General features: G+C 54.0%; 3 protein-coding genes across 3 annotated transcripts; 1 reads left to right on the forward strand and 2 right to left on the reverse strand.

Moving 5' to 3' along the window:
- Window positions 1-824: 824 nt before the first annotated feature.
- Window positions 825-2,320, reverse strand: CGCS363_v013989 (Nuclear distribution protein; the record flags this gene model as incomplete). The annotated part of the gene is made up of 3 exons (XM_036645838.1): window positions 825-2,006; window positions 2,064-2,229; window positions 2,283-2,320. The coding sequence occupies 3 exons, from the start codon at window positions 2,318-2,320 to the stop codon at window positions 825-827; spliced, it is 1,386 nt and encodes a 461-aa protein (XP_036488037.1).
- A 2,887-nt stretch (window positions 2,321-5,207) lies between these two features.
- On the forward strand, window positions 5,208-8,222 carry alp14 (Spindle pole body component alp14; the record flags this gene model as incomplete). The annotated part of the gene is made up of 4 exons (XM_036645839.1): window positions 5,208-5,444; window positions 5,506-7,714; window positions 7,767-8,146; window positions 8,196-8,222. 4 exons carry the CDS (start codon window positions 5,208-5,210, stop codon window positions 8,220-8,222), a joined length of 2,853 nt encoding a protein of 950 aa, XP_036488804.1.
- Window positions 8,223-8,779: 557 nt separating this feature from the next.
- On the reverse strand, window positions 8,780-9,148 carry CGCS363_v013991 (uncharacterized protein; the record flags this gene model as incomplete). Its single annotated transcript, XM_036645840.1, has 1 exon — window positions 8,780-9,148. One exon carries the CDS (start codon window positions 9,146-9,148, stop codon window positions 8,780-8,782), a length of 369 nt encoding a protein of 122 aa, XP_036488596.1.
- Between the last annotated feature and the right edge of the window lie 11,169 nt (window positions 9,149-20,317).

The following is a 20,317-nucleotide window of genomic DNA, read 5'->3' on the forward strand; positions in this document are numbered from 1 at the left end:
TTGTGTAGGTGTGTTTCCCGAACTGGAGGTTTATTTCGAGCACATGGGGAACGAGTTCGTGGATGGTGTTGTAGCATGTCATTTGTGGTGGAGAGTAGGAGGAAAACAGCATCAGGATTATTCATATTTCGCGAGGTCACTAGGATACCCTTCTTTTTTTCCCATCAACACAAATCAAGGCAGTTTATTTCAGCATGCACCTTCTTCCATTTTAGAGAGCTCCATATGGTGGTCGAGTTCTAGATGCAAAAACCAAATTGCCATAACTCTTGTCTCACTCTAAATCAGCCATGCCGAACAACGTCAGCAGCCACAATTCCCCGACGGCCGGTCGTCATCTCCACATCCCGGAGACCGTTCGCCGCGTTCCCCAGACAAATCGACGCCGACGTCTCAGCCGCAAATTGCTTGCAGCTGGTGCACACAGCCCAACAATCACGACACCACAAGCGTCGTCCCATGCTCACATCGCCGCTCGGAAACCAAAAGCGTCTGTTGAAGCCCAGCGAGGACATGTTGCGGGTATCTATTCGATTATGTACAGCTCCCCTAAAATCTATATCAATCAGCGAAGGGCATCACGTAATCGTCAGATGGTACGCCGTACTTTTGACCCCTGTTGACGCCTGCCTCCCGTATGACCCATTGCCTCATGTGAATCGTTACGCCTTCAAGTTTGCTGCCGACACCTCTCTCTCTCTCTCTCTCGGCGCCTCGGCCTCGTACCCTCCTGCTCTTCGACCGCGGCGCGGCACCGCCTCATTCGGCGTCTGTTGTCCGTACTTGCTTGCACTGTACTGTACTGTATCCACAATGGTGACGCTCTAGTTGGCAAAGATGCGAACGTTCAAGTCGACGCTTCCTGTCGCGATCACGCACCGGATCGAAACCTCGGCCGGCTTTGCCGCCTTGCTCGGGGTCCCGTTGGCGCCGTTCTGCCCGTCGCCGTTCGTTGCCGCCTCGCGAACAATACCCGGTGCCCATCGCAGGCACGAGACAAAGTGACCATGCACGTCGTCCAGCACCTTGACGCACTTGCCCTCCTGAGCGAGATCCCAGCATCGTAATGTCTTATCGTCGGATACACTGAGGAGGTACTTGCCTCCGGGATGGAAAACGAGAGCGCGCACCCAGTTGTCGTGGCCCGTCAGGGTCTTTATGCAGTTGCCCCGGGCATCCCACAGACGGATCACCTTGTCACGACTGCCCGTCGCCATAAACTCCACCGTGCTCGTTGCTGGTGGCGGCTTCTTGAGGCCTGCCAACGTGGCCAAGTGCGGGTATGCCGTCGCTGGCGCAAGTGTGCAGCACTCGACCACATGTTCGTGACCGACCAGCGTGAGCTTGACCTCGGGATTCGCAGCGCTGATGTCCCAAAGGCGACCTGTCTGATCGTTTCCGGCCGAGAGGAGGAAGCGGCCGTCGGGCGACGGACAGACGTCTCGGACCCAGTCCGCATGCCCTCGCAGGGTCTTGACGCAGTACCCCGTGGAAACATCCCAAATGCGCAGAGTCTTGTCTCGACTGGCTGAAACGAGTAGGTTTCCTGAGCTCCCCGCGCCTGCAGCGCCCGATGGTATGAACCGCACCGCACTGACGCTGTGATCGTGGCCGGGCAACGTTCGGATGTTTTTGTACTCGTCTGAAGGGTCCCAAAGCTTGATTGTCAAATCGCTCGAGCAAGAGGCCAGCAGGGTAGCACCTCGCGGCCCTCCAAAATCGACGTCCAGGACGGCCTTGGTGTGGCCCTTGATTGTTCTTTCGAGCTCGCCCAGCTCCCAGTCCCAGATCTTGATGGTATAGTCCTCGGACCCCGAGGCCAGAGACGAAAAAACGGGATGGAAGGCGACGCAGGTGATGGGATCTCGGTGGGATTGGAGGGTGTGGCGGGCGGGGGAACGGGGCAGCCAGCTGGTGGGATCCTGGTTTCGTCGGGAAAGCGAGGTCGGTGTCGCGTTGTCGATCTCGGATTGTAGCGAGGCAGTTCGGGACTCGAGCTCCATGATCTAGACCGAGGTCAGTCTCGTGCAACCAAGCGTATCGCGATAAACGGGATGATGGACCTTTTTCTGTAGCCTCACTACACTGGTCCACTTCTTCTCGAGGAGACCTTCATATTTCTTGGAGGTGGCTGCGTCAAAGGCTTCGCCGATCTGCAGCTCCTCCCGCAGGGCATTGGCAGCGTTGGGCAGGTTGCTCGAGGAGAGGTAGGCGATGATGGCCTTGTGCCTGCGCAATGCTGGTCAGTAGTGCCCCGCAAGACGTTTGGCGGGTTGACGAACAGCTCCTCGGCTTGCCGAGAGGTAAGGATTTGGCTCATTGCGGCGGAGGTTGTCGTTGGTTGCAGCAGAACTCGAAATCGCGGTGTATGTCGAGTAGCAGCAGCGGCAGCAACAGCAGCAGTAATGCGCACAATGACAGACAAGAATGCACCTCAGGCTTTCGCTGACGAGGGCGTCGTTTCCTAAAGCGCGTGGAAAGTGCTCGGGACTGCGGGGGGCGGTGTCTCGGCAACCTGCGATGGCGATGCGCGACTGAGACCAAAGTCGACAGGCGACAGGCTGTCGGTGGGTAGGCAAGGTAGAATCTGCAAGGCTGCTATGAAATGATGGGCCAAGGGGTCCCGGGGTGTCTTGGGGATGGCAGCCTCGTGGGCCGGGGAATTTTGGACTGGACGGGACTGCGGGCAGCGAAAAATGAAATGCAGAGTCAGGGCCGACCGGGCCAAGTGGCAGTTGCGAGAGAGCGAAAGGCGGTGTCGGAGGAGGAGGAGGAGGAGGAGACCTGACCACGAGTCGGTGACGGTTCGGGGGTTTGGTTGAGAGGTTCCGGCTCGTATTGTTGGGTGTCAGTGCTGCTGGAGGCGGCCGTGTTTAATCTGGAAGTTTAGGGGTTGGGTGCCCAGGCGGTGGGAAGCATGTCTGTAGTAGTAGTTGTCTCTAATATGCTACGCGGGCGTCAATGGACAGTCAACTTTGCAACCAACACGCAGTTGCATTTGAGACGATGACGATGGACAGCAGCGCAGAATGCAGGGTTTGGAGAAACAAAGAATAAAGACTGCTGGGTTTGGAGCGAGGGGTGAGGCTCGGTGGGCGGCGGCGGGATTGTGACGCTGAAGGTGGGCGGCCAAATGTTTCATGTGCTTCCGCCTCCAAGTCCCGACCTCACTTGAAGAAGTTTGGTGGAGGCTGCTGCTGTTGGCTGTTGGCTGCTACGAAATGGCAGTTCAGCGTTCACAGTGGCCGGCTGATGGCAGACGGCAGGCGGCAGATGAGCGGCGACCCCAATTTCCAGCTGGAAATGACTGGAGAGAGAGACGGGAGACGTGAACGGACCCCTCCACGGGGAATTAATTCGATATGCACCGCCTCAGCCCTGTTGCAGAGTGACTGTGGCTGGAGTCCCTTCCTCAGTGCTGAATGTGGCTGATGCACATGGTCCCTGCAGTTGAAGAAGTCAGACCCTGCCAGCTGGCGGCCGTGGCTTTCCCCGGTGACATCACCCGCAGCTGGCTGTTTCTATGGCAATCGCCCAAATGCTGGTTGCCAATTGGCGGCGGTCCTGCATCGACATGTGGTGGTACCTGCGCCGCAGCCATTGGGTTGGGTCGGGAAAGAAATCCTGAGGGTCACAGCATCTCGGGCAGAAAGATGACTTTGGCTTGTCTCTGAGAGCTGCCAGTTGAGATGGACCAAATGTCAAGTTGGGATGGCGATGGACGTTTGTCACTCAGCCACTGCGTCTGAGGTCATTGCATTATGCCATGATTTATGATCATCAAGAGTGGGTATTTGGAAGTATAGCAGATAGATTCTGTGGAGTGGCTTACAACGGCCATTAATGCATTAAATGGACAAGTGCATGTCTGCTGGAAAGAAGAAAGAATTAATCAATTCAATCTCAGGGCTACACTAGCCTGGCCTGGTCCAAGCAAGGAAGGACTTGGGACAGATGTCGGAAAGGCTTCACAGGGCTGCTGAAAAAGGCCCAAGGTAAGGCCGAGGTGAGAGAAAAGGCCATCAGAGGTGAGCCAAGGTGAGAGCCAGGTGAAGCCCAAATGGAGTCCTGTCAGTGTTATCAGCTCTTATCCATTGGCTTCCGTCTGGATGAGTCATGTGATGTTGTTTACCTCTTCTGAGAGATACCCAATCATGCCCAATCATCTAGTGTGTCCCCACCTCCAGCATTACAAGCGAATCAAGAGGCTCAGCTCAGCCCAGACCCACTGCACTGACCAGCCCAATGCCCCCCCAAAGTGCTGAGTCTGCTGGCTGCTCCATGCACTGGACCACACTCACAAGCAGTCCAGTCCAGTCAGTGAGTGGTGGTGGTGAACCCCATCCAAGCACACGGCACACAGCTGCACAGCAAAGGACGGCAGCTGCTCCTGTCCTTGTCCTGACAACCAGAATTCCCTGTGCTCCCCTTCTTGCTGGCTGCTGCTGCTGCAGGGTAAAAAACAAAAGAAAACAGACAGCACCCCAGGCCCCATTCCTCAAGAAAGAAGCCTGAGGTGAGAAAGTGAACAATCGAACTGACGTCGATTTTTGCATTCCACTTCCCACCTGCTGCAACAACAAACCACCACCACCGCTAGAGGTAAGGTAGTTAGTTGCCTTTTTTCACACTACCTGATCTACCTAATTCTCCCACCACCACCATCTCCCGTCTTCCTCCAACACGGGAACTCCCTCTGCCGCTGCAAATCCTCTGGCGCGTCGTCGCTTTTGCGTTAGCCCTTTTGAACTTTGACCCCCTCTTGTTTCCACGCGAACAACCCGCACATACCTTTGTTCATCGCACATACCTTCAAACTTGTGTGCTTCCACCTCCAACTACCTACATACCTCACCACACCCCTACACGACTTCCTCTCTTGTCACTCCGGCAAGTCACTGCTGCTGCCGACCTCCTCCTTCTACACAGAACAGGAGACATCTTCCACAGTACGGTACCCTCTCTGCTGTACCGCCAGGTATCCCCCCATTGACTTGGCCGACCCCAGCACCTTTTCTTGCTCGCGCTGCCGCGACAACCTCACCACCTGATTTGGCCTGATCTGGTCCAGCTTGGTTCGACTCCCATACCTGCCCAGGGTCTTCTATTGTAAGTCATGCCCTCCCTCTCCGGATCACCACCTCCCCAATCCGGTCGCAGCTGCCGGCAGCCTGCATGCCTCCCTCCAGCCCTCCGCCGCTCCCAATATGGATCGCCGAGTCAAACATACCCGTTCCCTCTCCAAGCTAATTCGAAGAGTAGCCAGTCTCGGGAAGCCAGACCTCTTCGACAAGGAGAACCGACATACCGACCCGAGTCCTCCGCCGCCTCTGCCCCCGACTCCCCAACGACTACCGTTACAAACACGCCAGCAGCCCTTCGTTCCGATGGCCGAAGAGGAGGACTTTAGCTCCCTCCCCCTCCAGGACAGATTTGCCCACAAGGTAGGGACATGCTGGAGCCCCGCGCTCTCTGGGGAGGAGGATGTATGCTGACGCGACCTAGGTGTGGAAAGTGCGCAAGCAGGGCTACGAAGATGCCGCCAAGGCGTTCGCTGCCACCGCCGACGAGTACGACAATGCCTTCAGACCGTTCCTCTCAGACACCGGCCTGTGGAAGGGCGCCGTAGCAGACTCCAATGTCGCCGCTCAACAAGAAGGTCTCGCCGCATACTGCGCCTTCCTCAAGTTCGGAGGCAAGGAACACAGCACAAGGACACGCGGTGTGACTGTTGGACCCATTTGCGAAAAGGGTTTGCCGTCAACACGTGCCGCCGCTAAAGAGTCTTCACTAGAGGCCCTGCTCCTGCTCGTCGAGCTGGACGTTGCCGCTCCCGTCATCGAGGAAATCATTCCCGCCCTCTCCAACAAGCAGCCCAAAGTTGTCGCCGCCGCAATCACCGCCCTCACCGCCATCTTCCACAACTATGGCTGCAAGACCGTTGACCCCAAGCCCGTTTTGAAGCTGCTCCCCAAGGCTTTCGGTCATGCCGACAAGAACGTCCGTGCCGCCGCGACGAACCTCGCCGTCGAGTTCTACCGATGGCTGCGCGAAGCCATGAAGCCCATGTTCTGGGGCGATCTCAAGCCCACCCAGCAGACCGATCTCGAGGCGCAGTTTGAGAAAATCAAGGCCGAGCCCGCCCCCAAGCAAGAGCGATTCTTGCGCTCACAACAGGCCGCCATGGCGCGCGCGCCGCCTCCAGGTGCCGAAGGAGAAGAGGAGTACGGGGGCGACGATGTCGAGGAGCCGGCCGAGGTGGACGCGTTTGACCTGGCGGAACCGCAGGACGTCTTTGGCAAGATCCCAGGCAACTTTTCCGAGGCTCTGGCTTCGTCCAAATGGAAAGAAAGGAAGGAAGCCTTGGAGGCCCTGTACGCGGCGATTAACGTTCCCCGCATCAAGGACGGCGACTTCAACGAAATCAACCGCGGCCTCGCCAAGTCTATGAAGGATGCAAACGTTGCTGTCGTCACCCAGGCAGCTCAGTGTATCGAGGTCCTGGCCAAAGGACTGAGGTCGGGCTACGCCAAATACCGCACAGTCGTGATGCAGCCCATCATGGAGAGGTTGAAGGAAAAGAAGGCCACGGTTTCGGATGCGCTCGGCGCTGCTCTGGATCAAGTTTTCCTCGCCACGAGTCTGACCGATTGTCTCGAGGACATCGGCACTTACCTCGTCCACAAGAACCCTCAGGTCAAGGAGGGTACGATGAAGTTCTTGATTCGCTGCCTCAGAACGACGCGCGACGTTCCTAGCAAACCTGAAATCGCCTCTATCGTCGAGTCCGGCAAGAAGCTTCTGTCCGAATCGAGCGAAGGTCTGCGTTCAGGAGGTGCCGAGATTCTGGGTACCGTAATGAAGATTATCGGTGAGCGAGCCATGAACCCGCATATGGAGGGTCTCGACGACATCAGAAAGACCAAGGTCAAGGAGTTCTACGAGACCGCCGAAGTTAAGGCCAAGGAGAAGCCCAAGGCACCTCCGCCAGCACCGAAGGCTGCTGCAGGCCCGCCCAAGAGACTTGTTGGAGGCAAGAAGCCCGCAGGCGTCAAGAAACCCGTGATGCCTGCTGCTGCCCCACCCGCCGAGCCCGAACCGCTTTCTCCTCCGCCAACATCTCGCCCGAAGCCCGCCAGCAAGCTCGGAATGGCGAAGCCGTCTGGTCTTGCGGGGCTCAAGTCGAAGCGGCCTCTGGGCGCTCCGGCGGCTGCTGCCCCTGCTGCTTCTCCTCGCCGTCCCGTCATGCCCGAAGACGACGAACCCGCCCCTCCCCCACCTCAACCCCGCATCGGCCTCGGCCGCGGCGGTCTTGCTGGCCGATCCCTCGCCAAGCCGGCCGCGGCCCCCGTTCAAATGCCCCCTGCGTCGCCCCCGCCATCAAGCGGCCTCACGGCGATGGAGCGTGCTGAGTTGGAGGAGCTCCGAGCGGCCAACGAGCGTCTGACCCGTCAAGTCGAAGAGATGCGCCATGAGAGGAGCAAGCACATGTCCGAGATCCAGGAACTCAAGAACCAGAACGCCAACCTGATTGAGGACCACACTCGTGATGTCCTTAGCATTAAGGCCAAGGAGACTCAGCTCGTCCGCGCGAGAAGCGATGCTGAAGCGACGGAGCAGACCAACGACCGCCTGAGACGCGAGCTCGACCGACTTAAGAGGGCGCTCAACCACGCCGAAGGCCTCAATTCAAGACAAGGCATGGTCAGCCCAGGTAAGCATGCTCTCGTGATCTTTCTGGAGGGTTCCAAAGCTAACAGAAACAGGCATCACATCGCCCACTCATGACGACGCAGGCATTTACCGCGACAACTCATACGGCACATCGTCCTCTAGGCACAACCGCGCTAGTTACGCCAGCAACATGTCTGAGGAGAAGGAGAATGGAGACCATCACTACCCGCGCTCAAAGGCTCTCAGCCCCGAGCTCAGGTATACCGGCAGCGCTTCGTCAGGTCGCGGCAGCCCGGCTAGAGGCTACCGCAGCTCCGGGGCCACTCCTGTTGACGAAGCACCACCACCACCGGCACCTCACTACTCCGCAGGCGGCGGTCACGGTTCAAACAACAACAATGGTGGGGTAGAGAGTTGGAAGCGTGCGGCTGAGGTGACCAGCCAGCTGAAGGCGAGGATCGAACAGATGAAGGTTGGTATCCCCCAAAGTCATTCCAGAAGTCATCACTGACAACATCCAGGCAAAGCAAGGATTTGCTCGCCCATAAGCTGGTCCTAAAACCGGAAAAGGAGGCATTGTCAGATATCATGTGAACATGAAGGTGGTTTGGTAGGGTGGTCATGATGGTCACGGTCGGAGGTGTACTAGTTTTTGGTTGCATAACATTGGCGTCGGATGCATACCCATACCTCAGTCTGGCCTGCAGTTGGGAGCAGACATGTTTGTGTCTGAATGAAGTTATGGATTTCTCTAGTTCCTTTTCGGCCTCGTCTGTATAGCCCACGGGCGCGAGTGTACTTTTAATTCATGAAGATTATGAACACCTTTCACAGGAACTTTTAGGTCAATCGTTGCAATGGTGAGTGGAAGGTGTAAATTATGGTATCTCATTTCGACTAATCATTTCCCATTTGAGTGCGAAGTCCATTCTGAACTCTCTTCACCCTCTCTCATGTTCTCATATAAGCTTGCGCCGCCATTCGAATTTTTGTTGTTCGGAGCATCCACGCTATCCCATCCAACATTCTACATTATCTCCGTTTTGTTTTGCAAAAGCACTCCGTCGTTACCGATCGCGCCGTCCGCCAATAATCCGCAACGGCATCAGGCCGGACTCATCCAATCGTACTCGGCATTGTACTTCTTCTTCCACCGCGGCACATCCTCGGGCGCGTTCTTCTCCCGCTGTACCCTCTTCTCCACGGGCTTGTCGGAGTAGGGCGACGGACGCATCGCATTGGGGTCCGTCACGGGCGAGCCTTGGCCGGCGTCTTGACGGTTGTGCAGGTCGATGCGGACGGGGTCGACGCGCAGCTTGGTGTTCAGGTCGACGTTGTCGACGCCGATTTTGCCCGTGTGCTGGCCCAGGTCCGTGGGCGGGAGGAGGAGCTTGTTGTCTTTTGGGAGAGGGGTCGGGGCCGCGAGGGCGAGTGTGCTGAGGAGGAGGACGAGGGTTGTTGTTGTTGCGCGCATCGTTTTGTATCTCTCTTTGGGCGAAGGTAGAATACGGTTTTTTGGTTGTTGACGGTTTCGCTATGGGTTGAGCTTGAGAATGTCTGTGGACATGATGGAGATCTTGGCGGGTAGTTTCAGAGGGGACGGAGAGGTATCTGAGAGATTTGTCTTATAGTTTGCATGAGAAGCTTCTGGTTCTCTGCAGTTCCATTCGATCGGAGATGAGGGGGAAAGGAAATGCGAGCGCGCGCGCGCGCCGCGGCGCCGCTGGGGAGGGAGGAGCTTGTGTGAACGGCGCAACGGCATGAAAGGCAAAGCTTATCGTGAGGCGCGGGGTTGGGGAGGCAAAAGGGTTGGTCCTGGTGTTGGATGGCGTTTGAGGTGAGGTCATTGATGGGGATTTGAGACGAAGTTTGTAGGGTGCAAGCTTTGGGCACCGTGGTGGAAGGTTTTGGGGGAGGGGGGAGGAGAGGGGGGACGAAGAGGTTCGCGGCCCGAGGTTGGAGGGAGTGAAAGGACGATCGAATGTCAACTTGACAATGATGGGCAAGCTCTCGTGGCTTGGAATCAAGAGAGATTTTGTTTCTTGAGAACGTTTCGACGTCGAGATGGCAGGTTGATGGCGTTGTAACGATCTTGACGTATGATCCCGGATCCTTTCATGCCGTTGCACCGGCGAATCGGCGCGTGTCGTCAGGGTGTACTAGCTTCTAGTACGGACTTAATATGGACTTCACCTTGGCCATTGATGCCTATTGTATCAAACAGTAGTCCAGTTCGCAGTTTCGCACGCACATGCACTACGTCAAGGGGTGTCAAAAAAGAAATGTTCTCGTCTGTTCATGACTATGCACTCCATTGCGGTAGACTTGCAGTATGAATATTAACGGTCTTCAGGTTCTGTAGCACCATCGCATCTCTGATGAAGCCATCATTGAGGAAAAACTTCATGTTGGCTAATGATTCAAATACCGATCTGGAGACGTCATTCGTAAGGCTGCAATTCTGAGCAAACCTTGTGAGCGGAACGACAAGTGACCCAAATAAGATAAGATTTCTACATGTAACAGCACTCTCAGAACCTGCGGCATGGCCCTTGAGCGTCATATGCTAGACGACATGAGAAGTATTCGTAGCGACAGTCATACAGCGGTCAAAAAGGTGTGCCCACAGGCGGGAAACTGTTGAAAAGAAGTTATAAGGGAAGAAGGAGGTAATCGTAGGGAGAACGTCTCCATCTTCTAAACCTTTCAATACCCCGTCATGCATGATGCCATGTACGTATGAAGTCTCCAGCAACTTGAATTGCGTCTCGGGCATCGTCTGGCCTGAGTGCCATGGCATCAAGGCAAATATTTGACGTTTTCAAATCTCGCGCCAAGACATCTGTTCCATATGCTGTGTCTAAGCTATAACATTTTCTTGGATGGCGAGTACCTCTAGATACTAAAGACAACGGTATAGAGGGTTTCAACATGCGGTTGAATAGGGGTCGCATAGATAACGCCAACGATGAGAAGATAAACTACAGGGAGACAACAGAGACGATGATCGTAGTAGTATCGACGGTAATAACAGCGATGAAGGATGTCCAAGGTGATAAAATGAAACGATTGTTCAATAGTCCGCCCGAATAGAAAAGCTGAACACAGAAATGAAAATCAGAACAAGTCAGCAATTGCTTGACCTATGCTCTCTTGATGAGCACGACTGTGACGAGCTGGAGCTGCACATAGTTGAGGCAAGGTTGGTTTACCGAATTGGCGACTGAAGGCCTGAGAACATGGCCACGCATGGTTCCAGACGCTTCAGTAATTACGTCATTTTTGATGATCTCAGAATGAAACGGAGACGTCGGAAGGATCAGGTGTGATGGTCCAGACCAATCTTCTGAGAAGAAGGGAGAGAGGCAGGCGACTGTTCTTCTCGGTCTTCTTTGTATTTTTGATTGAGGGAGCAACCAATCGACCTGGTGTTTCTTTTTTACTTAGGAGCTCAACAGTCCAGATTCGGCTTTTGTCATGCGTCAGGAAGATCATATACCATCCGCCATCATCTGTTGTGAAGAAACAAGATCAGTGTGGCTCATGCTGATGTGTCTAATCTACTGCAAGATGTTCAGACTGAGCTATCCTTAGTCTCCCGCATCGTCACCACCCTGCTCACAATATCTGCTGAGACTACCTGGAACAACCCGAATGACACAAATTCCGATCGACATCCTCCCGTCAGTATCGCGACCAGGAACTTGTGTGTATGGAATCGGGCCAAGATTGGACTTTTACCAGCAGTTGGCCATCTAAACAGCCTTAGTCCTCACTAAGATCTGCATGTAATCAATACCTCCTCGCCGGAATCCTCCATGCTTGTGATCTCTACTAACACCTCTAGTGTTGGTATAAGAGACCGAATTTGTTTCGGTAATGGATTCCTGCGGTAGTCGAGTTCAGTAACTTTCGCAGGCTCTTTATGAGCCAGAAACATGACTTTACCACCCTCCTCGCCATTCCAATACCATTTGTCGTGATGTATCTGCCAATCCTTCTTACATCTAATTGAGTCAACGCCGGATTCACTGTAAAACATAAATGTCGAAAAGGTCTTCATACCACCCCAGGCAACTTCGTTATCTCTGCACTTGTAAAGTGGGGCCTCCAAGCATAGATTGGTGGCAACAGCAAATGTGGTCGACCATTCGTTATCTTTGAGCATTCTGCACCACTTCTGATCGCCTTCAGGTGCCATCTTGACACAGTGACGAGTCTCTGACCCATTTGGCCATAACAATGCGAAACGAACTCCGTTCTTGTCGAATCCCGTATCTTTCAAGCGTTTAAAAAGCATGTCAATCACTTTGACCATGCATTTCCTCGACTCTGACTCTGGGCTCATCTTTGCGTTCCATTCACAGAATGCCTCTTTCGAAGACATTGCTCTCTTCGCTTGTTCCTCCAACTGTTCCCATCCAGGAACCATAAGGCTGCGAACATAGTCCATGAGGTCGTGGCAGACAAGGGCTCTTAAAGAAACCCTCCGGGCAACCCCCGTGCACAGGCTGACTTGAAGCCCGTATAGCTCCTCGAGAATTAAGAGGTTTCCTTCGTTTGTCCATCGGTCCAAAACAGCTCGTTTTGCTGATACACCAGGCTGTTTCATTTGATTACCTCCGATCTGGCCCAGGAGCTTGTCACCGAATTGCAACATCACGCTTCGTTCAACAAACCTCCAAGTTTCCGGCTCTGTTCCCAGCATTGCTCGGTGTCCCTGAGATGCTCGCCACGTCTCCCAAGTATCTCTTTTGCAAGACTCATTAATGCGAACTGATCTGTAAAATTTAGGAGGTTGGCGTTGCGTTTTGTTGCGACTTCCCAGTACGGGTATTTCTGATTCCTGATGCTGAACTTGCGGCGCGTTAGCCTGCTTCTCTGGCTCCCTGATGGGAACCAAAGATACTGATGGCTCTCGGTCAGTGTCTAGAAAAGCGCCAATGACGATTTTGTCCGTATAACTGAAGACCACAGCTGAGACTGGATCAGTGCTGATGAATTCTGGTCCCCAATGAAACAGTAGATCACCATTGCCCAGCCTTCCATGTTGCTGGATGATACCTCCCCGAATTACCAAGCCAAGTATTCTATCCTTGGAGGGTTCCTTTGAATCTGTGAAAAGCAAGGATCCTGGGCCCCAAGAGTCCACGATCTCTTCGCACGTAGCACTAAGATGAAGTGGAGATTGATTCTCTTCAGTTGGAGCAGCTTTGGGGATCAATCTGAAAGCGAAGACCTTATCGCCAACCATGTCTCCCATGCAAGAAAGTTTGTGCTGCTCTGCAGCTATGTGGAGACGATCTAGCGAGCTACCACGAAGGACGATTCTGTTGAGGGGCTTTGTCAAGTAGACGGGGTGTATGGTCCCTATATGAGCTCGCGAATAGAGCACCAGACTTAGCGACAGAAGCTGCACTGATAGGGAGCAATAGTGCAACTTGAAATCGACTGTTGACGGTACAGGTAAAGTGATGTCGAAAAGGCTTTCGAGAATGTCCGTACTTGTTGAAGCACATCGGGATATGACAGAATCGCTGAAACCTCTATCTCTCAATGCCGTAATATTCTCAGCCAATTCCAGTACACGATGAAACGAAATGGTGTTCATGCGGATCACTGACTGCCCTAATCCATTTCGAGATGTCGTTAGTGCGGTGAATTGGTTGCAGCAGAATCCCGCTTGCTGTAGACAAATTGCTCCAGAGACTAGTCCGCTGGCCGCTTGATGAAGTTGTGGAATCAACTCGTCTCGAGCTGTTGGCTCCGGCAGATCGTCTTTTGGATTGCCAGTGAAGAATACCAATGCTTCTCGAATCGAAAAGCTGGCCCATCCAAAGGCACTGGGTGGCCGGCTTCCTGGCGGGAGCACACCAGCTAGCCCACAATGGAGGGAAAGCTGGTTCTGCATATCGACTCGGCTGAGATGCTGAGCTCGTAAATCTGAGTTCTGATGCACGATAGGGTCGCTTCCGGTTTTCTCCCGAAGTTCGTGCGCACAACAGAGCTGGTGCAAGTTGACGTCCATCTTACTGAAGGCAGGCTGCGAGTCTGCCGCCGCAAATCTTCCGTCTTTGTACTGGGGAAGCCAGCCAGCCTCTTCAGAAACCCCACCAGACCCCTTGAGATCTTCCACCATTAGTAGTCGCATTACAACTCCCAGGTGCCCCTTTTCTGCGGCTCTTGTCAATGGTGTGTACCCATCGTTGTCCTTGGAGTTCGCATCAGCGCCAGCGTCGAGTAGCTGTATAACAGCAGCTTCTTGACCCTGCTCTGCCGCCCATGACAACAGCGTACGACCGTTATTGTCTACTGAGTCCACACTGGCCCCGGCGTGAATCAGATGTGACACGATAACCTTATGTCCCTTCATTGCAGCCCATGATATTGGTGTCCAGCCAGCATTGTCCCAGGATTCCATATCGCTTCTGTGGTCCAGCAGAAGTCTGGCGACTCTCAGGTGTCCTTGCCCTATGGCCCATGACAATGGTGTCCGACCAGTATTGTCCCAAGATTCAATGACACTGCCACAGTCCAGAAGATCTCTGACAATTGTGAGGTGTCCTTCTCCTGCCGCCCATGAAAGTGGTGTCCGGCCAGCATAGTCCCAAGATTCGATGTTGCTGCCAAAGTCCAGCAAATCTCTGACGACTATGGTACGTCCTTCTCTAGCAGCCCACGACAGTGGTGTCTGGAGCATGTTGTCAAAAGATTCGATGTCGCTTCCGTAGTCCAGCAAAACTTGAACGACAGCGTGACGCCCTGCTCCTGCCGCCCATGACAAAGGTGTTCGGCCTGTGTTGTCCTTGGACTCTATATCGCTATCTGTTTGGAGGAGTAGTAGGACGATGGTTTCATGCCCTTTCTCTGCTGCCAGTGATAGCGGTGTACGGCCTTTCTCATCCCTCTGGTCCAAGTTTATGTCGTTCCTTTTCAGTAGATTCCAGACTGTTTCTTCTTTTCCACTCCTTGCGGCCCGCAAAAGCCTTGTTCCATACTGGTCCCTATTTAGGTATCTTGTTGACGGTTGCGGGATTCTGATATCAACGGTGACCTCTTTTTTCTTGGAAGTCTTCGCGATTGAACTTGTGGTAGGAGGCTTTGGAGAGTCCGAGGCGGGTAGAGATGACAATACATGGGTGAGTGATTCGCAGGCAGTCTTCAGTTTTTGGTCTTGCCTGGACAGTGCGACATCTTTTGTGATGTTATGATTGATAAGTAACATCCTTAGTTCAACCAGAAATCTCAGCATCAGAGCCTCGATGTTTTGGCCTTTGCCGGCTGATGCCACTATCTGACGATAAGAACCAATGATGCCAGGCCAACTGCCTGTGCCTTGCATATCGGCAGCCATGACCTGACGGAGGGTGCTCTCCGTAGAGGTAACAAGCTCGAGACAACGATTCAGTCCGTTGTTGAAAGATTCGATGATCGCATCTTCATCTTGCCAGTCAAAAGACTGACTCTCAAGAGCATGTTGAAGGAGTCGCAAAGTCTCTTCAGCCAGAGGGAGAATATTTCCGGCTGCGATGAAAGCTTCCGGGAGTCCCTTGATGCGTTCAAGCTTTCTATGCGTCGAAGATATCGTTTCGACCTCAGCAAGAATGAAAGCGACTGTAATGTCAATGGATTCCATGCTGTGTTTTGGCATGTCGTAGAGCTAGAAAAGCGAGAGTGGTGCTTTGCTTGAGAACTTTCTTCAACCACTTCCAGGTGTCGCACCAGCCTCAAGCAGCTTCTTCCGCGTGACAGAAAGTTTTGGAATCGCTGCACAGAAATGACGCACCATAAGCATACCTACTTCTCACATATATACTGGGGATGATCTCTTGGGAGCTGAATCAACCCCTCACTCGAGACCAATAGGATGGGATTGGAGGAAGATGCACTGATTGGACGGTCGTACCTTTGACCAGCGTGTCATATGCAGCTTACCTCGCTTCGATGAATATGGTGGGCGGTCGTACGTGCGTATTGGGTGATATTTGTGTAACACGCAGCTAACACTGGGCAGGATCTACAAGTTGGGGTATCTCGGTGTGAACAGCGACTACCTGGTTATTCAAAGGCAAACCCCAAGATTATGCACTGCAGCCTTGTCTAAAGAATCTATGAATATCTGTTGTATCTTAAAAGGGTTTCTTAAAGATGATTTCGCGCTTGAGACTGATCGTGGGCAATATCTGCCCTGTGAGAGCGTCATGGTTTGGCCTTCTCGTGAGGCAACCTGTAAATAGTGGACGCATAAGACTATGTCCTTCGACGTGGCTTGCGTTCTATCCACATAAGGCAAAACGAAACTACCAACCGAAAGTATTCTGGCGACACAGAAAGTGATTTTCTGCAGATTATCTGAAATTGAAATAGAAGGTCACAAGACTAATGGATAACGAAGGCCAGATACAGCCAGCCAAAATTACACCCCAAAAGCGAAAGTCGAGCTTTATTTTCACAGGTCAGCGCCCACCTCAAGGCAATCAATCAAGTTTGAGGCCCAAACTTGACTTAGTTGCGACATCGTAATACCATACTTGATTGATTGCTAATTCATTCGCAAATGTACACAAGATACATATACTGGGCCTCAGAAGAAGGGCTCCAGAGAGCAGGGCCCGGGATTGGGTCCCGAACGGCCGGGACGGGGCTTCCGGGGCCTTCGGGGCTAGGCTTTCGTGTCCTTCGGAGCCGATCAACTTTGAGCTCCGTCATTGACCTGATCGACTTGCGATAGCTTCATAATTGATTGATTGATTGTTTGAACTTGACAAGGTTAAACGGGCACCGTTCCAGTGAGATGAAACCAACGATATTTCGTTATTTCGAGGTTTGCAACTTCCTACTTCGTAATAGAATTTAGGAAACGCCATGTTCATGTTGTTGGGGTTGACGGCAAAATGAATCGAGGATGGAACTGCCCCTGAGAGCTTTGGGCCTCCCCAGAAGCCGTGTTGTTAGCATATGCGGAATGACAGGCAGCAGAAACAATCCACTGATGGGTGTTGTGACCAGGCCTTTATAAGGGGTATTGGTCAGCTTGAGCTCTTCTCTGAAGGCCGACGAGACCGATGACATGCTTCTCGTAGCACCCTGGACGAATGAACATACTCAGCTGCTAAGATGTGTTTTTGAGGCGCTGTTATGATGCCATTGCTTCTTCGGTACTGAATACTCCTCCGCAAGACGTGACAATACGCCGAGGAAAGACTTGCCGACAAGCACCGCTGCTTGAAGGGAGTCTGCGGCATCAGTACTCGATTCTTGGCAACCAACCTAACCGCGGCAAGGCATTCGAAGACGAAGTGGGTGTACAACTTTGACTACCTTCGATCGCTCCCGTCGAACCCATATCTGACTGACGATGGTTCCCTCGATGCTTAAATACTCAAAGTCTTACTCAAGTGCTCTGCCTGCAACCCATGGCACACATATCGTGCCTCGAGAAGGCCACCCAAGCAGGCAATTTCATAGGCACCAAGCCCATCGCTATATCAAGTACACTTAGTGGAAAGATTCACATGTTTCAGGCAGCAAATATCTTCCAATTTCGTGACCTTTTGATCGACGGACAACGGCGTTGTTCTCAGTGCCAGTCCCATCAACTACAGCACGAGGGCCTCGATCTCTGTGTTCTTGCCCGCTCCGAGGACATGGCATATACGGCTATGCGAATAATCATCCGGCGAAGGGGACCCCGGACGGCACTGTAGATTACTACGACTTCTCCAAGCGATAGACCTCGTTGCGCAAGGTCCGATACAGCTCACAACCAGTCATCAACCGAGATCTCTGCTGCTTGCAGGATCTCTTTGAAGAACGTCAATTCATAGTGGTCGACCCCCGATACTGGGTGAGATCGATCTCTGATATACGTATAAGCCTAGTAATCTAGGTAGTCTAAAGTCCCAGATGCCTAGACACAAGAAACGCCCATCCAAAAAGACGTAAACCCATTCCTCATCCCATCCAAACGCCATGCTCACACCCAACCCCCAAACCACCCCTCAAGGCCTCGGTCCAGAACTACAACACGCCGCCTCCCCGCTCGAAAAGCAACATCCCTTCGTATCCGAAAAACAACACCCCTCGGTATCCGAGAAACAGCACCCCCCGCGATCCGAAAAGCAGCACCCGCTCCGATCCGAAAAGCAACACCCTCCTCGATCAGAGAAACAGCAACCCGCGCCATCGCTAAAACAGCACCCAGGCTCGCCCCTCATTGCCTCCCACCTCTCCTCGTCCTTGCTCCCCCCGACGCTCATCGGGCTCGTCCTCTGGTACCCGCCTCCCTGCGGGAGGAACGCCGCATCTTCCTCTCTGACCGAGCCCGCCGGGCTGCTGGACCCTGGCGGCGTGACGGCAGGCGCCGCGGTGGATGCGGGTGTGGACGCGGTCGCCTCGTACGGGGGAGGAAGGTCGAGCCGGTCCTGGTCCTCCCCCTCGACAGGCACGCTCTGCCTCTGCTCGAAATCCGGCACCTTCGTCATGCCGATCACATTCCCCTTCCCCGGATCCATATTTTTCTTTTCTGATATTAAAAGAACTGTTTTTGGGGTGGTAGGGTGCGGCCGGCGGCCAGGCTCGGCTCTGGCTCAGATCGCGGGGGAGAAAAACTGGAGAAATGGAGCACCGCACGCACGGCGCACGACGCACGAGGCCGGTGGAGACGGGTTGCGGCGGCCGTACGTAATGAAATGCCCACGAGAGGATTTTCTCAAGTAATAATTGTAATTGATGGAGCTCCCGGCGTCTGGGGAATACCTCACCGCGTGCGTGGCTATATGAGACGTGGATTACGCGGGGTAATATGGGCTCTTTCTTTGAAGCGATGTGTCAATTGAACTGATGCCAAGAGCGCAGAGTCTGGGGAAACGGACGTCGGTGAGTTCATATGCATCGGTCGCACGGAGGACGCCAGCTCTCAGAGGTCGCCAAAAACATGCCAAAAGTCGTCGCAGGATGCAGAGAGGACTCGTCAGCTTCATCGTATGAGCGACGAGGCCTTTCCCGTTGGGGACGTGTTTTGTGGCTAGGTACTTCAGCTCTCAGGTAAGTGGCTTGCGGCCAAACGCCTTTTCTGCACACGTGTGGAATGTCATTGGCGTGATATCGAACGCTGGCAGATTGGCTGACGACTGCCCACAGATTCACGCGACCCTTTGACGGTTGCTGCCACAGAGGCCTCTCATTCTGCGGAAACCAAGTCGCCGCGCGCAGGTATGCTGCGGCACAGTCACTCGCAAGACCACACAATCTTCCCATCTCAGAGCTGGCGACTGACCAATCTCCAACAACAGTTCAACCTTTTCCCGTCTCGGCGGGTGACTAAGCTGCCTTCAAGCACAGCAAACCGAAGCCGCCGCTGATAGGAGCCAAGCTTGGAATGCAGGCACTCCTCGGGCCGCCCATCCAGAGATAAGAAGCCGCTGTATCATCGCGTTGAAGCCAACCCAGGGACCAGGAGCCAACGGCCAAGCCGTCCTGTCCGATTCCCGAGACGGCCTTGCCGCCTGTCTTGCGGGCGTTCAGCCCTGGAGTTTGAGGGCGAAGACGCCAAAGAGAAAAACCTCCTGAACCCCCGATCGTGCCTTATCAGCGCAGCAGCCCTTGGCCATGCCAGGCGCTGCGCGGCGGGTGATCATCGACGGCCCCAAGCCCTCGGCAGACTGGGTGTGCATTCCTCTGCCTAGAGTCTAGCGGCGTCGGCGGCAAGGTAGTGATAGGGCAAAGCAGGGCGGCGTCATGGTCAAGGACCACGGTCGCCTCGCATTTCAGCTTCGACTGCAGGGCCAAGATGTCGGAATGTTCTTTCTCGACGCATGGAAGTTCTGGGCAGCCCTACGGCGGCGCCTATCTCTCAGCTGGAGATTCTGGGGGCGGCGCATGTCAACGACATGTCTTCTGTTCTGTATATCCAAAACAATTGAAGAGATTCACGACGGCGCGGCCGAGATATCAGTGGCCGCGTCAAACTTAAAGCGTCCAGCCAGGCGATTCATTAGCCCCCGTTGAAAACGTCTTCTGCGCCTTAGCCGCCATCCTCGCGATGTCTTCGGAGTCGGATGTAGATCACCTCATGATAGGATGCAGTGGTCGAAAGCGCCTGCTTCACCAAGAACCTCCGATATCAGCATTATGGACCCCAGGGGTCGCGCGGTCGACATAAGATTGCAGACACATCGTAGCGGGTCCTGTCACCTACTTCGGTCAGTCCGAACGCAAGCGACCCTCGTCCCATCCCAGGTGTCCACAGTTTGGGGAGATAAGAGCCGAGGAAGCAGAGGCCAACGCCTAACGCAAGCTGTTACGTACGAGAAATTCTTTGCGCACGAATGAGCACCTCGCGACGCTTCCCCAGAGGATGCTAATCCACCACCGTGGATTGGAGCAACGTGAGGGGAAAAGTGTCCGCTACCTGTTCGTTTGAGAGGCATGCGCCGCTAACGCGAATCATGACACGGCGGCGCGGGATAGCTTCGTTCTTCACATGCGACGAGGGGTTTTTGACGAGCAACTCGCGAATTTCGGGGCACCGGCGTGCAACTCAACTTGCGCGTATGTAGGGGTCGCAATAGCGCCCATTCCTCAGCCTCTTCACGTTGACGGGATGCGAATCCTTCCGCTGGGTAGATGCCGTTGTGATGCT

This window comes from Colletotrichum siamense (assembly GCF_013390195.1).
Source record: "Colletotrichum siamense strain Cg363 chromosome Unknown KSG_Cg363_contig10, whole genome shotgun sequence".
Lineage (NCBI taxonomy): Eukaryota > Fungi > Ascomycota > Sordariomycetes > Glomerellales > Glomerellaceae > Colletotrichum > Colletotrichum siamense.